Consider the following 15,754-nt stretch of genomic DNA (forward strand, 5'->3'; position numbering starts at 1 on the left):
ATCATTTATAGACAGCTCAGCAAAAGAATTGCCTATGGTAATGTGCAATTGACTATGAAAATCAGTCGGGAGCACCCCCTTATTTTATGGACATGAAGTAAAAAGAGCAGAAATTTTCCAGGTTGGTGGCTAATTAGCGCTAACAGGGCCGGCACTCACCCTGCTGGCTATGAGACTGAAATACACGGCACGGGAGCAGGCTGACAGCTTGGAGCCCAGGGGCAAGTGAGATATCAGCGGCCGTGTACAGATCCAGATTTCCTGTTCATTTCCTAGTTTAAAGCAACCCCATGTCTTAGAGAGGGGGGGGATATGGGAAATGTCCAATAGAGCTGTGTTTTTTTTACCTTGTTTCTCAAGTAACCTAGTAAGTTAGGTTGAAAAAAGACACAAGTCCATCAAGTTCAACCTTAAGTATATAACCTGCCTAACTGCCAGTTGATCCAGAGGAAGGCAAAAACCCCATCTGAAGCCTCTCCAATTTGCCTCAGAGGGGGAAAAATTCCTTCCTGACTCCAAAATGGCAATGGGACCAGTCCCTGGATCAACTTGTACTATGAGCTATCTCCCATATCCCTGTATTCCCTCACTTGCTAAACACCATCCAACCCCTTCTTATACCTATCTAATGTATCAGCCTGTACCACTGATTCAGGGAGACAATTCCACATCTTCACAGCTCTCACTGTAACAAACCCCTTCCCAATATTTAGCCAGAACCTCTTTTCTTCTAATCGGAATGGGTGACCTTGTGTCAGCTGGAAAGACCTACTGGTAAATAAATCATTAGAGAGATTATTATATGATCCCCTTATATATTTATACATTGTTATCATATCACCCCTTAAGCGCCTCTTCTCCAGCGTGAACATCTCCAATTTGGCCAGTCTTTCCTCATAGCTAAGATTTTCCCTTTACCAGCTTAGTTACCCTTCTCTGTACCCTCTCTAATACAATAATGTCCTGTTTGAGTGATGGAGACCAAAACTGTACGGCATATTCTATACAGTGGAAGAATAATTCCCTCCTGCCGTGGGTGAAGCTGAAGAATTAGCTGTTCCACCCAAACTAGTTCATGTACCTTGTTTCAATGGCTATTTTTGTAGGATGAACTAACTTTCACTGTATTCACAAGGATCAACCTCGGGCCCATAAGTTAAAGGGGTGGTTGACCTTTAAGTTAACTTTTAGTATGTTATAAAATGGCTAATTGCCTTTTTCTTCTGACTCTTTACAGCTTTCAAGTGGGGGTCGCTGACCCCATATAAAAAACAAATGCTCTGTAAGGCGACAAATGTATTATTACTCATCTTTCTATTCAGGCCTCTCCTTATTCAAATTAATGCATGGTTGCTAGGGTAATTCCTACCCTAGCAACCAGATTGCTGGAATTGCAAACTGGAGAGCTGCTGAATAAAAAGTGAAATAACTCAAAACCCACAAATAATAAAAAATTAAAACCAATTGCAAATTGTCTCAGAATGTCACTCTCTACATCATACTAACAGTTAATTTAAAGGTGAACAATCCTTAAAATAGAAGTCAGGTTTCAGCCTAAAGTTTTTAGTTTTATTTAGGAGAAATCGATAGCTCCTTGGAATCTTATAAAACCAGATTAACCTGAAACTACATGAGATACAAGTTCCCTAGCCCATTAGCAGGGCTTAACAATGGATTATGGGAGCCAGCATGAAGCCCAATTCAGAGAGGGTGCTTATATGCTGATCCGGGTCCTCCTGCATTAAGAGAAGCCATGATTTTTCAGTGTCCAATGGAGTGGTGAAGAAGACGCAGTTTGGGGACCAGATGAACTGTGATTGCCAGATAAAGGGGTACACTCCTGAAACATGTATTGTCTGCATGTTTAGATCATCACAAGTGCAGTAAAGCCTTTCTATCAACAGGGTCCAGACGAACATCATGCCCTGAAGGCGGTGGGGGTTGTTTGAGTGAATGTAAGCCTTTAGTTGCAAATGTTCTCATTTAAGCAGCTGGATACCCTCCTCCCATGCTTTCCAACACCAAAGTCATTCCCACACCTCATTCAGTGCAATGTCAGAGTAGCGGGAGGCTTTGAATTGGATCATGTCGTGTAGAACACTGCAATGATGGGTCTCATTGGAACGCTCCCATATTGGTTGTCAAAGGCCAATATTAAAGGAGGTACAAGAAAATAGAATGGGGATGCCCTTGTCTTCAGTTCTGCCTGGCACTTAATGGGACATTTTAATAAAAAAAAAGCAAGGTCCCTTATTATTATTTGCGCACTCATAAAAACACTATATGTACAGTATATGAGAGCTTGTGGTAATGTTTCCTTACCCTAAGGGTCAGTTTGTCCATTGCACCTATTGCTGAGTAAAAGGCACCTATTGTTCTCTTATATCACCACCCAGCAGCCTAATGGTTTGTTTACACAAGAAAGAGGAGACAATAAGAAAACAAGTGGAAACAAAAATCCCTTTCACCTTTTCTTATCTCCCAAGCCTGTAAAATAATTATTAGCTATTTAGATAAGGTCCATTCATCATGCCTACACTGACAGCTAGAATCCTAGGCTATCTATCCGTTATCTATCTGTCATCTATTTTTCATGTATCTACCTATCTATATATCGATCATCTCTCTCTTCTATGTCATCTTTCTTCCATTTTGTCTATCTATCTGTCATCTATATCTAGCATCTATTTGTCACCTATCTATATATCTGTCTCTAATCTATCTATCATGTATCTATTTATCTATCAATCATCTATCTGGCCTCTATCTACCTATATGTCAAGTATCTATCTATCTATCTATCTATCTATCTATCTATCTATCTATCTATCTATCTATCTATCTATCATCTACTGTATCTATCTATCTATCTATCTATCATGTAATATCTATCTATCTATCTATCTATCTATCTATCTATCTATCTATCTATCTATCATGTATCTATCTATCTATCATGTATCTATCTATCTATCTATCTATCTTGTATCTATCTATTTATTTGTCATCTGTCATGTATCTATCCATCTATCTATCGCCATCCATTAGTGTCACACCTCCCTGTGTCATGTATATCATGTATCTATATGTCATCTATCTATCATGCAGATCCAGACTGAGAATTAAAATAGGCCCTGGCATTTCAGGTACACAGAGGCCCAATCAGCCCCCACCAGCCCACTAAATACTGACTTTCTATGACACCTTATAGCAGCCCCTCTGGCATTTGCCAGAACCCACAGATTGCCAGTCCGTGCCTGCTATCATGTATCTATCTATCATGTAGCTATCTAGTATCTATTTATCTATCAATCATCTTTGTCATCTATTGCCATCCACTAGTGTCACACCTCCCGGTGTCCCAGTTAATCTGCAGTTGGACTGATCTGGGTGCTAGTGCGAGTGAGGTGGGTGCACTGTTTAATGTTGCATCTATCTATCTATCTATCTATCTATCTATCTATCTAGTTAGTATCTATTTATCTATCTGCCATCTATCAGTCTCTATCATGTATCTATCTAGAATCTATCATTCATCTGTCATCTATCTGTCATCTATCTGTCATCTATCTGTCATATACCTATTTATTATTACTAATATCTATCTATACATCTATCATCTATCTATCAAATATCATCAATTCATCTATTATCAATTTAACTATCTATAGATCCGTCATCTATCATGTATCTATCTCTCATCTATCTATTGCCATCCACTCGTGTTACACCTCCCTGTGTCCCTGTTAATCTGCAGTTGGACTGATGTGGGTGAGTGCGAGTGAGGCAGGTGCACGGTTTAAAGTTGCTCCAAATTTAGGTTTACTTATTGTCAAGCAATATATATATATATATATATATATATATATATATATATACACACACACACACACACACACACACACACACACACACACACACACACACACACACACACGACCTTTATGTGATGGGCAGCTAATAATAGGTTCCACTTCCTGGGAGCTATAAATGATATATACTCGAAGGTGGCAGTTGGGATTCCTTTTTTTTTTTTTTTTTGGAAAGGTCAAAGTTCATTATTAAGACTCCTATGGGGGTATAAAGCTGGATATAAAGATGTGTCTGCAGCTCACCAATAACTTATTATCCATCAGAATACAACTTTTAGAGCAGGCCAATAAGGCGCTCAATTAAATGATGTTATACAACAATGATGTGATTTAAGTAATAAGATTTATGGGTGAAAAAAAATCCTTGAAGTAAATATCACAAAATAGGTCTGACTTGCTCTAATTCTGCCCCTCTCTCTCTCTCTCTCTAGGAGAACAAAAAAGACCGTAGCCTTTCTATCACTGACCATCCCCTTAAGGTGCCACAAACTGTAAAATCTACAGGCATGTGGGTTTGTGATGGGCCCCATATAATGTGCCTCCCCCGTCCATGAATACAGTGCTGCTGAACTCAGGGTGAGTTGTATTCATGGGGGCAGCCACAGCTCTCTGATCTCCCATAGACTCGATTTTAATCAAATTAGTCCGAATCCTTTGTGAAAGATTTGGCCAAATACTGAACTGAATCCGAAGCCTAACTTGCATAAATTGGGGGGGGGGGAGAGGGAGCGAGAACCGTGCGTGGTTAAAGATTTTTTGCCTTCCTTGTTTGTGTGACAAAAACTCGCATGCTTTTTATCATTCGGATTCGGCCAGGCACTTTAATTCGCCCAAATCTGAATTCTCCTCAAAAAGGTTGAATCCTGAACCGAATCCTGGATTGGATGATTTCCCTTTTCTCTGTAATAACAAAACAATACACTGTACTTGATCCCATCTAAGATATTATTAATCCTTATTGGAGGCAAAACAATCATATTGGGTTTAATGAACGTTTAAAAGATTTTTAAGTAGTCTAAAGTTATGGAAAACCAAAATACAGAAAGACCTGTTAGATGGAAAACCATTGTGGATAACAGATCCCATGCCTGCCTTTACACAGGGGAGACATTTTGCAAAGTCCTTATAGTAAATTACTTCTCTTGCCTCAGAGGGAAGATGCAATGTTCTTACTTCGATAAATGCAAAATACTGTAAATCATTTCCTCTTTTAAACACAAATGTGTAGCAACCCCAAAAAATGTGAATTAAAGGGTAAGTAACACAAACACAAAAATATATATTTTATATGCATCTTAATGTAAACTTACTCTGCAAATATTTCATACATTTTTACATTGTTTCCACTATGTAATTTCTATGAATATGAAAACCCACTCAACAAGGAATCAAAGAAAGCAAATGGGTGGATGTCCTGGTACAAATTTAGACACGTTCAGCCCAGCATGGATAGTCATATTAAAGAATAAGGAAAGCTACCAAGGCAGTTTGTTGCCAATAGATTAGCCACAACAGTCCAAGTTAGAACACAATTATTATTCCTTAGAATGGTTTTTCATACCTGAATAAACAGCCCTAGACACTGTCTCTGTTTGTTTATGACAGCAGCTGCCATATTAGCTTGATATGACATCACTTCCAGCCTGAGTCTTTCCCCATAGCTCTGGGATCAGATTAGAGTCCTGCAGCTGATCGTGTACCCGCAGGTTACCCGCAAAAACCTGCGGGTTGCCGGTAGAAGTTTCAGGAGAGGGTATAGATGTGGGTCGGTGGTTCTCCAGGTTTGCAGATCGTAGTTCAGTCGCGGGTCCTCTCAATAGTGAGTTTTACACCTTTTTTTCTGATCACGCCTACTTCCAATGATGTTATTTCTGGTTTACAATGACAGCGCTTCCTGTTTTACTCCTTTTTTTCTGATCACGCAAACTTCCAATGATGTCACTTTGGGTTACAATGACAGCACTTCCTGTTTCTTGATAGTCAGTGGGTCGTAGATGGGGTTGCGGATAAGGTACTTGCGGGTCGGGTTAGGTAGCAGGGTCCAATCGGATAAGTATGTGGGCTGCAGGTCGGGTTTGGGTTTAACAAATTGGTTCCGCGCAGGACTCTAGCTCAGTTTACAGCAGGGAAGGGAGAGAGTAGCAAACTGAGCATGCTCAAGCCCAAGCCCTGGAGGTTTAAGCTGAAAACAGGAAGTCTGATACAGAAGCCCATGAGTACACAATAGAAGGAAAGAAATGATGTGTTTCTTTTGACAGAAGACTCAGAGCAGCATTACATTGTGGGTTTACTGGTGTATTTATATAGACCTTTCTGATAAAGCTTAGTTACTTTTAACCCTTACTTCTCCTTTAAACACAAAGCACAGCAGTCACAGAGATTTTAGCTTTTATCTGTCCAGGAGACATTAAATATCTTGTTATTTTAAAGTAATATTGTTGAACATGTTGTCCAATCGGGCCCCCCACTTGCAGAGTCAAATCCGGCTGATCTGCTTGCTGTTCGACAGGACAACAATGAGATCATAATGGAGACCTATCAGGAGAAGACCACAACAGCAGGCCAAAGCGATATCTGGTCAAATTTATGGCCATGATATCAATTGTACAAATCAACAGGAAAGTCCTATAAACTCTGCCTGGAGCCACCAGCTTATATTGACCCCTGGATGGTCATAATTATGTTTTTCCTTAATATTCAACACCCTTCCTAAATAATTATTTGCCCATCCAGATAACAAGTGCACTACCGAGGTAAGGTCTGTGCACCAGAAGGAGGCAAGTCCTTTTTCCTTGGGCTCTGCAGTGTCTGAGAATGATTTCTCTTCTCTGGGCTTTTCTTAAATCCGAACGGAGATGAAGCCTTTCCGAGAAGAAACCGTTCCCACTTTGGAATTTCTTGTTCCACCGATTCCCAATATTTATTCTAAAATACAGAAGAAACAAGATACATGTCCTTTAAAAGGGTTCCATATTCCACAGCCAAGTTTATATTACAGTCATGCCAATATCGGGGAAATGTGGTGCCAACTGTATGGAAATTTTTATTTCAATATTATTCATATGGAGCAAGAATAGGAATAGCATGGTAACATGGCAACAGCCGAGGGTTGTGGGGAATGTGCATTATTAACCAGAATGTATAACTCACAGCAATAAAAGTTTTGCACCAACCACCTCACACAATTTCTCCCTTCACAAAATCCATAACTGATTAAAGTGAGGGGGCTGCCGCTGTTCAGGAAATACCAACAGAGTTTAGGAAGAGTTTGTTTACAATTAGACAAAGCCTGAATAGCTGCTGCTGCTTACCTCCAGGCTAAGAACAACAGGATCTGGACGGGACTCCAACTTTCTCTTCAAGCTCTGTTCGAACCCTTGCAGATCCTAGAATGAGTCACATTTAAACCTGACCGCAGTGTATTACACACAATAACATGTATTTCCAAATGTCTATGAAGGTTTTCATTCATCAAGGTCCTTGTTTATCCAGTAGAAGTAAAGCTAGAGCAACTGGACTTGCCAAATAATCATTAAAGATGTTTCAATACTCATCCGAACAGCTCCTTCCGTTGAACTCAGATGAGTATTGAAATGTCTTCAGTGATTACTCAGCAGTTGCTCTAGATTTACTTCTACTAGATATTTATTTCCATGTTAGGATTTTAGTGGAAGTAAATCGATATTAACGAATAACAGAAACTGCAAGAATGTACACGAGAACAGGGAAATCTGAAGAATCTGAAGCAGTACGGCCCCATCTAGAATATGCCGTACAGTTTTGGTCTCCATCACTCAAACAGGACATTATTGTATTAGAGACGGTACAGAGAAGGGCAACTAAGCTGGTAAAGGGAAAATCTTAGCTATGAGGAAAGACTGGCCAAATTGGGGATGTTTATGCTGGAGAAGAGGCGCTTAAGGGGAGATATGATTACTATGTATAAATATATAATGGGATCATATAATAATCTCTCTAATGATTTATTTACCAGTAGATCTTTCCAGCTGATACAAGGTCACCCATTCCGATTAGAAGAAAAGAGGTTCCAGCTAAATATTGGGAAGGGGTTTGCTACAGTGAGAGCTGTGAAGATGTGGAATTGTCTCCCTGAATCAGTGGTACAGGCTGATACATTAGATAGGTATAAGGAAGGGTCGGATGCTTTATTCACCAGTAGCTCCTCCCAGCAGACAGGAGGGAGCCAATGAGATTAGAGGAGGGAAAGGGGTGTTACAGGGAGAGCTGGGAAGTGAATCAGTGGTACAGGCTGATACATTAGATAGGTATAAGAAGGGGTTGGATGGTGTTTAGCAAGTGAGGGAATACAGGGTTATGGAAGATAGCTCATAGTACAAGTTGATCCAGGGACTGGTCCCATTGCCATTTTGGAGTCAGGAAGGAATTTTTCCCCATCTGAGGCAAATTGGAGAGGCTTCAAATGGGGGTTTTCGCCTTCCTCTGGATCAACTGGCAGTTAGGCAGGTTATATATAGACTTAAGGTTGAACGTGTGTCTTTTTTCAGCCTAACTTTCTATGTTACTATGTACTTGTACATAAATATACATATCTTCATAAGCTCATAATTTTATGCATACTCGCAGACACATGCACATACTTGCACAAAGAGCTGGCAGTTACATTGTTTGCTCCTTCTAGTCTCACTGTGGCTCAAACACAAGAAACAGTAACTACCTACTCTTCCCTTGACTATGCCTGTTGACCTGTGTCACCTCCTCGGTGGATATATGAGCGAGGCTTATTCAGACATTAAAGGATAAGTATACCTAAAAAGTAAGTGAATGTAAACCTGACGAGGGTGCTATTCTAAGAACTGTTGCAATGTACATTCATTATTTATTTATTTTTTAAATTCCAAGAAATTAAAGGATACATGTGCTGTTAATATGAATGAAATTTGCTACAACAGCACTACTTGCTGGTCAGTTTCCCACCAGTCTGACCACCAAATAGTCAAGGAAGTTGTCAGGAGAAAGAAAGAGGCTGCTCTGATGTTCTTCTGCTTAGGAAAAAAGTTAGAACCCTTTCTCAAATCTTTCCTAAGCAGAAGAACGTCAAAGCAGCCTCCTCTAGGCGGCAAAGTGGAGGGTAGAAGATGTTTTTTCTAGTTTATGGTAAATAATATTTCATTCTAGCAGCACTGGCTCCTCCTCCCTTTCACATGGCCTACTTAAATTTCAGTTCAGGAAGATTGTACATCTGTAGTGCATGCAAACGTGGCCACATTTTGTTGTTATCAGTAAGGGTTCACTGTATTAGACCCATTCAGGTCGCTATAAGTGCATGACCAAAATGATGTCCTTTTTTGGGGTTTACACCCAGAGTAGGCTCATAGTGCATGGACTGTAAGGCAGCTGATGGTTCTGGCAGGTAGAGGTGAATTTGCCATATGAAAAAAAACAGAATATATAGATCCATCAGGGCCTTGGGTGGGGGTTCTGCTTGATAGACCTACTCTGTAACTGTTAGAACCTGAGCAAAGTGAAACCTGGATACAAATGCAGAGAGTAATTGCAAGTCTTGGCTGGGAGGTGGAGGAGGCTGGGCTGCTCACAATCCTTACCTCGAGAATAGCTTGGTTCCTCTTGTTCGCGGATTCATCTCTTTGGGCAAAGATTTTCCTTTCGTTTTCATGCTGCTCAGATTGCACCTTCATTTCCTCCTGCAGTTTTGCTCGTTCAGCTATTCTGGGAGTTTGAAAGATGAGCCGAATGAATTATTTTAATGCAAGCGTTTTTATTTACCTATCAAAAACCTAAATATAAAGATCACAGCCAAAGCACCTCATGTCATGGACAGGGAGAATAAAATACACTCATTTCTAACTAAAAACGGCTCCAGTGAGATGAAAATGTGTGGAAAGTTTCCATATCTGGTCCGATTTTCTGGGATGAAACATTTACTGGCTCCATCTAGTGGACTTGCAGGGAAGTTACAATATGGATGCAAATAATATTTACCTGCTTGCAATATATTCTAATCAGGATTTGAGAATAAAATACACAGCAAAAAAAATGATCTGTGGGTCATTTGCTGTACTACCTTCTCTTCCCTAAACAGTGACTCAGGAAGTGAAAGTAGTAATCAGCAAGTGCTATATGTTGAACTCAAGGGCATAGCCTTTAAATGAGAAAAAAGACAAATTGAAGGAAAACAATAACCCCAAAATGAATACTTGAGCAACAGATAGTTTATATCAAATTAAGTGGCATGTTAAAGAATCTTACCAAACTAGAATATATATTTAAGTAATTATTTACATCTCTTGCCTTGAACCACCATTTCGTGATGGTCTGTGTGCTGCCTCAGAGATCACCTGACCAGAAATACTACAGCTCTAATTGTAACAGGAAGAAGTGTCTGTTAATTGGCTCATGTGGCCTAATAAGTATGGTTTGTTTGGTATGTTTGTGTGCACAGTGAATCCTACGATCCTAGGGGGCCCATATTTTTTAAAATGGAGGTTTTCTATTTACAATTAACCAATGGCACATACTACTAAATAAGTATATTATTATGAAAATGGTTTATTTACATGAAGCAGGGTTTTACACATGAGCTGTTTTATGCAATATATCTTTATAGAGACCTACATTGTTTGAGGGGTATAGTTTTCCTTTAAGTAAGCTTTATCAGAAAGCTCTATATAAATACACCAGTAAACCCTCAAAGTAATGCTGCTCCGAGTCCTCTGTCAAAAGAAACACCACATTTCTTTCCTTCTATTGTGTACTCATGGGCTTCTGTATCAGACTTCCTGTTTTCAGCTTAAACCCCCAGGGCTAGGGCTTGAGCATGCTCAGTTTGCTCATCTCTCCCTTTCCCCCCTCCCTCTCCCCTTCCTGATGTAATCTGAGCCCAGAGCTATGAGAAGGGAGAGACTCAGGCAGGAAGTGATGTCACACCAAGCTAATATGGCAGCTACTATACTAAACAACCAGTAAGATCTTCTAGAGCTGTTGGTATGTTAAAGCATTCTGCAGAATAAATAAACATTAGTCTTTTGTAACTAATCTATTGGCAATAAACTGCTTTGGTAGCTTTCCTAACTGAATCCTGGATTCGTTGCATCCCTAACAAAAAACACAACTTCCCAGCATGGGTCATAATAATATTGTATACACATACAGCAGGAATAGAGTATAGCTGTAAGGACCTCTATGTAAACTTGACAGATGTCAATCCAGTTACTGGCTTGTCAAGGAATCTTGGGAGCTGTAGTGCAACAAGATTCACTCATGTCTGATAAAGCAAAAATAAAATCATAATATGATTGTACAGCAGAACTATTGGCAATAAGTTGAACTTGTGTGTTACAATCCCATTCTATGTCCAACCTCCCTGTACAACACTCATTGGCTGCTGCTGAATGTAGGCTTTGTTACGACAGTCAGACCTGGACTTTGTTTCCATCGCTGTACATTCAATATCATTTCAGCAGATATTAATGAATGAACTTACATTTCCTTATGTCTCCTGCTTAATGCGGCTTCTGTCACAAAGTACATATTCATCCGTTTCCTCTCATCGCTGCCCATCTTATATAAAGAAAAATGATCAGGAAATGAAATGGTTATTGAGATCAGTGTTGGGTGTGTTTTATTGCTTATATAGATATCATTATGCATTAGTGCAGTTATCCACATGAACCAATCATAAATTTGCTTTCATCTCTGTAGCTGTGCTAGAGCACTAAGAGCAAGCTAGGACATGCCAGAGGATAGCACTGTGGCTTCATTTAGCTGGTATCATGGGCAGGGCCACCGTTAGAAATAACAGGGCCCCGTAGAACCCGGCCCCCAAGCCCGGACCCAGATCCCGCCCACTCCACATCACAGTTAAAAGACCATACAGACATCAGTGCTAAAAAAGGTAACCCCACACACACAAGTTATAAAAAGCTATTGGGGACGAGGGCCCCCCCCACAAAAGCATACAAGTTAAAAAAATGGGGCCCCAAAGATGGTGGCAGGGGCCTATAGAGTATTAAAATAATACTTTGGTGGCCAGGGGATTAAAAATTAAATTAGATTAAATAAAAAAAGATAAAAAAACACACATTGGTGTTCAGAGGAATTGAACTTGTGGCTTCAGGACTTCAGCTTCAGCTATTTTCGTCACTTCCGCATTTCGGCTGTTCGGGAGTTCAGACGGAGGCGGTACAGCTTAAGCGCTGTCAAAGGGGTCCAGCTCTTTTGAAAAGTTCAGCACTGCCCGGCTCTCCTTCAGGCCAGGGCCTGGTACACTTGTACCCCCTGTGCCCCCCCCCTGGTGGTGGCCCTGATCGTGGGTTCAGTGCAATCAAAGGACACGAAACTGCCAATAAAGGACATGAAACTGGAACCAGGCCCAGGCTGGTAATCTGTGGGTTCTGGCAAATGCCAGAGGGACTGCTGTTGCCATAGACAGTAACTATATAGTGGGCTGGTGGGGGGCTTTTTGGGTCTCTGTGTACTTGAAAGTCCAGTCTATATTGAATCCCAGTCCAGACCTTTAAAGGGGTGCTTCACCTTCGAACAACTATTTGTTTTCAGACAGATCACCAGAAATTGCGACTTTTTTTTACTTTCTATTTTCTATGTGTGACTGTTTTTCTAATATTGAAGTGTAAAGTGTTCGTTTTCACATTCTAAAGCAGCTCGGGGAGGGGGGGGCGCCGACCCTGTAAACTGTTCTAAATTGATACATTTAGTTGATCCATTTCTTATCTTTGTCCCTGCTAAGTAGAATCCCTTGAGTTTCATTACAGGCAGCTGTTAGAATTGATACAATAGTTGCTAATACTCCAGAGAGGCTGCTGAGAAATGGATCAACTGATTGTTGCAAATTGTAACAGTTTAGAGTCTGCACCTGAATTACTGATACATTAGATAGCTGTAAGAAGGGCTTGGATTGCTTTTTAGCAAGTGAGGGAATACAGGGTTATGAGTACAAGTTGATCCAGGGACTAGTCCATTTTGGAGAAAGGAAGGAATTTTTCCCCATCTGAGGCAAATTGGAGAGGCTTACTTTTATCGTGGACTGGTTGCAGGGCGGTAGGGCGAAAGAGGTCCGTGTAAGACAGAGCTATTTCCCACCACACATTGCCCATGCCCTTAAGCTGATAAAGAGGTGGGGCATTGGGGCAGCAGAAATAACATCAACCCCAAGGAAGCAAATCTATGCCAGGGTACTAACCTCCTTCTTTACTGTCCCACTGGCTATAAGAGACTGTACCAGCAAAACCCTGGAGGACATACTAAAGTATTTAAACAGCGTGAGACTCCCCCCAAAACTGTTTGATAACTCCTGGCTGACACTGCAGGGCAAGTTGTATGTGCGGGGCAACATGAAATATCTGAGTCATGTAAGAAAAGAGTGTCCCTGGGGGTGTGGGGTGGAGGAGAGTCAAGAGCACTTTTTGGTGGATTGTCAAACAGTTTATATGAGGGTGTACTGAAGGTGTTGGGTATTTATAATTTACTAAAAGTTAACCTAAAGGTGAATCGCCCCTTTGAAGATACAGTCACTGCACCTTTTTTTAATGAGCATAACATTTAAAGGGGTGGTTTCCCTTTAAGTTTACTTTTATTATGATATAGAAGAGCCAATTCTAAGGAGCGTTACGATTTGTCTTCGTTGTTTATTTCTTATAGTTTTTAAATGATTTACCTTCTTCTGACTCTTTTCAGCTTTTCAATGGGGGGTGGGGTCACTGACCCCATCTAAACAAACAAATGCTCTGTAAGGCTACACATTTATTGTTATTTCTACTTTTTATTGCTCATCTTTCTCTTTTCGACAATCTCCCATTTATATTCCAGTCTCTTACTGAAATAAGAACCTGGTTGCTATGGTAATTTGGACCCTAGCAACCAGATTACTGCAGACGTAAAATCAGTTTTGTTCACTTCTCTTATGCAAACTGGTGAATAAAAAGCTAAATAACTCAAAAACAGGTGAACAGCCCCTTTAAAGTTACACCCTGCACTGCTGGTTCTGACTCCTGAAATAATGTGGCAGCAGCCAGAACTGGAAGAGAAATGACTTCTGTTGTCTACACTGCTTCAAGTGTCCGAACCAGAGGAAAGAATATTGTCCACCAAATGTGCATTCATTTTAGAAAAACCCCAATCAGATGCCGTTCATAATTCATTCCTCACCTCAGACGCTGAAGAACAGCGAAGCGAAGCCAGAGAGGTTCCAAGGGCTGCACTTCCGCATTACGCAAACAAGGACGGACGGACGCTCACGCGTAGCCACGGGCAACAAGCCGGAAGCGTTACACCATAGGCCGCAACTAAACACGTGTCCTAGAACGCGCGCTGTCAATATCCAAGTGAATGCAAGGGAGACAATACTATACGAACCAATCAAAAGCTGTATGGCATGTGCAAGCCCTGGTGATAGGTCAGTTAGAGTGTGTGTCATAGCTTTGTCTCTAATTGCTGGTTGTTTGTCTGTTGCTGCCCTCCAGTGCCGTCTCTTAGGAGCTGCTCCTGATTTTTCTATAAAAAATGTTCGGCGATGAGTCTTAGAATTGCGCATCTACTGATTGTTAAAACATTTTTCTACAGACGTAAAATCAGTTTTGTTCACTTCCGGTTTAGTGAAGGCGGGAAAAAAAGTGACGGAAGTGGAATGAGTTGTCTGAGCAGAGCGCTGAATGGGCCTTTGCTCCAGTCATGGGAATTGTGTGCCACTAATTTGTTTTATTTTGCTTTGTTCTAGTTGTGAGTAGAGCTCGGAGCCAGTTGCTGAGGCCTACATGGTGCAGGGCTTGCTCTGGCCTTAATTAGACATGGGCTCATTGGAATTCGGTTTGGGAATCGGTTTTGGGTTAAATGGGTAAAAAATGATGGTTGATCCCAATGTTATTAATAGGGAATAAAGATAAATATATAGGAAGGTCAGTGATCCCAATGTTATTAATAGGGAATAAAGATAAATATATAGGAAGGTCAGTGATCCCAATGTTATTAATAGGGAATAAAGATAAATATATAGGAAGGTCAGTGATCCCAATGTTATTAATAGGGAATAAAGATAAATATATAGGAAGGTCAGTGATCCCAATGTTATTAATAGGGAATAAAGATAAATATATAGGAAGGTCAGTGATCCCAATGTTATTAATAGGGAATAAAGATAAATATATAGGAAGGTCAGTGATCTGATCCCAATGTTATTAATAGGGAATAAAGATAAATATATAGGAAGGTCAGTGATCCCAATGTTATTAATGGGAATAAAGATAAATATATAGGAAGGTCAGTGATCCCAATGTTATTAATGGGAATAAAGATAAATATATAGGAAGGTCAGTGATCCCAATGTTATTAATAGGGAATAAAGATAAATATATAGGAAGGTCAGTGATCCCAATGTTATTAATAGGGAATAAAGATAAATATATAGGAAGGTCAGTGATCTGATCCCAATGTTATTAATAGGGAATAAAGATAAATATATAGGAAGGTCAGTGATCCCAATGTTATTAATGGGAATAAAGATAAATATATAGGAAGGTCAGTGATCCCAATGTTATTAATGGGAATAAAGATAAATATATAGGAAGGTCAGTGATCCCAATGTTATTAATAGGGAATAAAGATAAATATATAGGAAGGTCAGTGATCCCAATGTTATTAATAGGGAATAAAGATAAATATATAGGAAGGTCAGTGATCCCAATGTTATTAATAGGGAATAAAGATAAATATATAGGAAGAGTGGTATTTTTTTTCCAGAAAAGGAGGCAACCCTAATTTTGGGTTGGGGGGAGGTGCTAAGCTACCCCCCCCCCACTAAGAAAAGCCCCATCTACTACCCCAGATAGTCCCTGGTTTTGTATTACTTCAGAAAGTGCCCCTGGTAGGGT

At 40.2% G+C, this 15,754-nt stretch overlaps 1 protein-coding gene across 2 annotated transcripts; it reads right to left on the bottom strand.

Moving 5' to 3' along the window:
• Positions 1-6,248: 6,248 nt before the first annotated feature.
• On the bottom strand, positions 6,249-14,404 carry c3orf14.L (Putative ortholog of hT021 (Chromosome 3 open reading frame 14), 1 of 1 L homeolog). Of its 2 annotated transcripts, none has more exons than XM_018259219.2 (5): positions 14,244-14,404; positions 11,356-11,432; positions 9,458-9,581; positions 7,184-7,258; positions 6,249-6,797 (listed from the first exon to the last, which is right to left on the bottom strand). In XM_018259219.2, exons 2-5 carry the CDS (start codon positions 11,430-11,432, stop codon positions 6,618-6,620), a joined length of 456 nt encoding a protein of 151 aa, XP_018114708.1. In that variant the 5' UTR covers positions 14,244-14,404; the 3' UTR covers positions 6,249-6,617. The 2 variants fall into 2 exon arrangements, with proteins under 2 accessions (XP_018114708.1, XP_018114707.1); XM_018259218.2 differs by lacking the exon at positions 14,244-14,404 and adding an exon at positions 14,037-14,189.
• Positions 14,405-15,754: the final 1,350 nt, after the last annotated feature.

Source organism: Xenopus laevis, chromosome 4L (assembly GCF_017654675.1).
Source record: "Xenopus laevis strain J_2021 chromosome 4L, Xenopus_laevis_v10.1, whole genome shotgun sequence".
NCBI classification, from domain to species: Eukaryota; Metazoa; Chordata; class Amphibia; order Anura; family Pipidae; genus Xenopus; species Xenopus laevis.

Excerpts from the sequence above, each read along its gene's own strand:
- c3orf14.L (XM_018259219.2), bottom strand. The coding sequence starts at position 11,432 with ATGGGCAGCGATGAGAGGAAACGGATGAATATGTACTTTGTGACAGAA. Across the intron at positions 7,259-9,457 it reads GGAACCAAGCTATTCTCGAG|GATCTGCAAGGGTTCGAACA; the intron begins GTAAGGATTGTG and ends GACTCATTCTAG. Across the intron at positions 6,798-7,183 it reads CTGTTGTTCTTAGCCTGGAG|AATAAATATTGGGAATCGGT; the intron begins GTAAGCAGCAGC and ends TCTGTATTTTAG.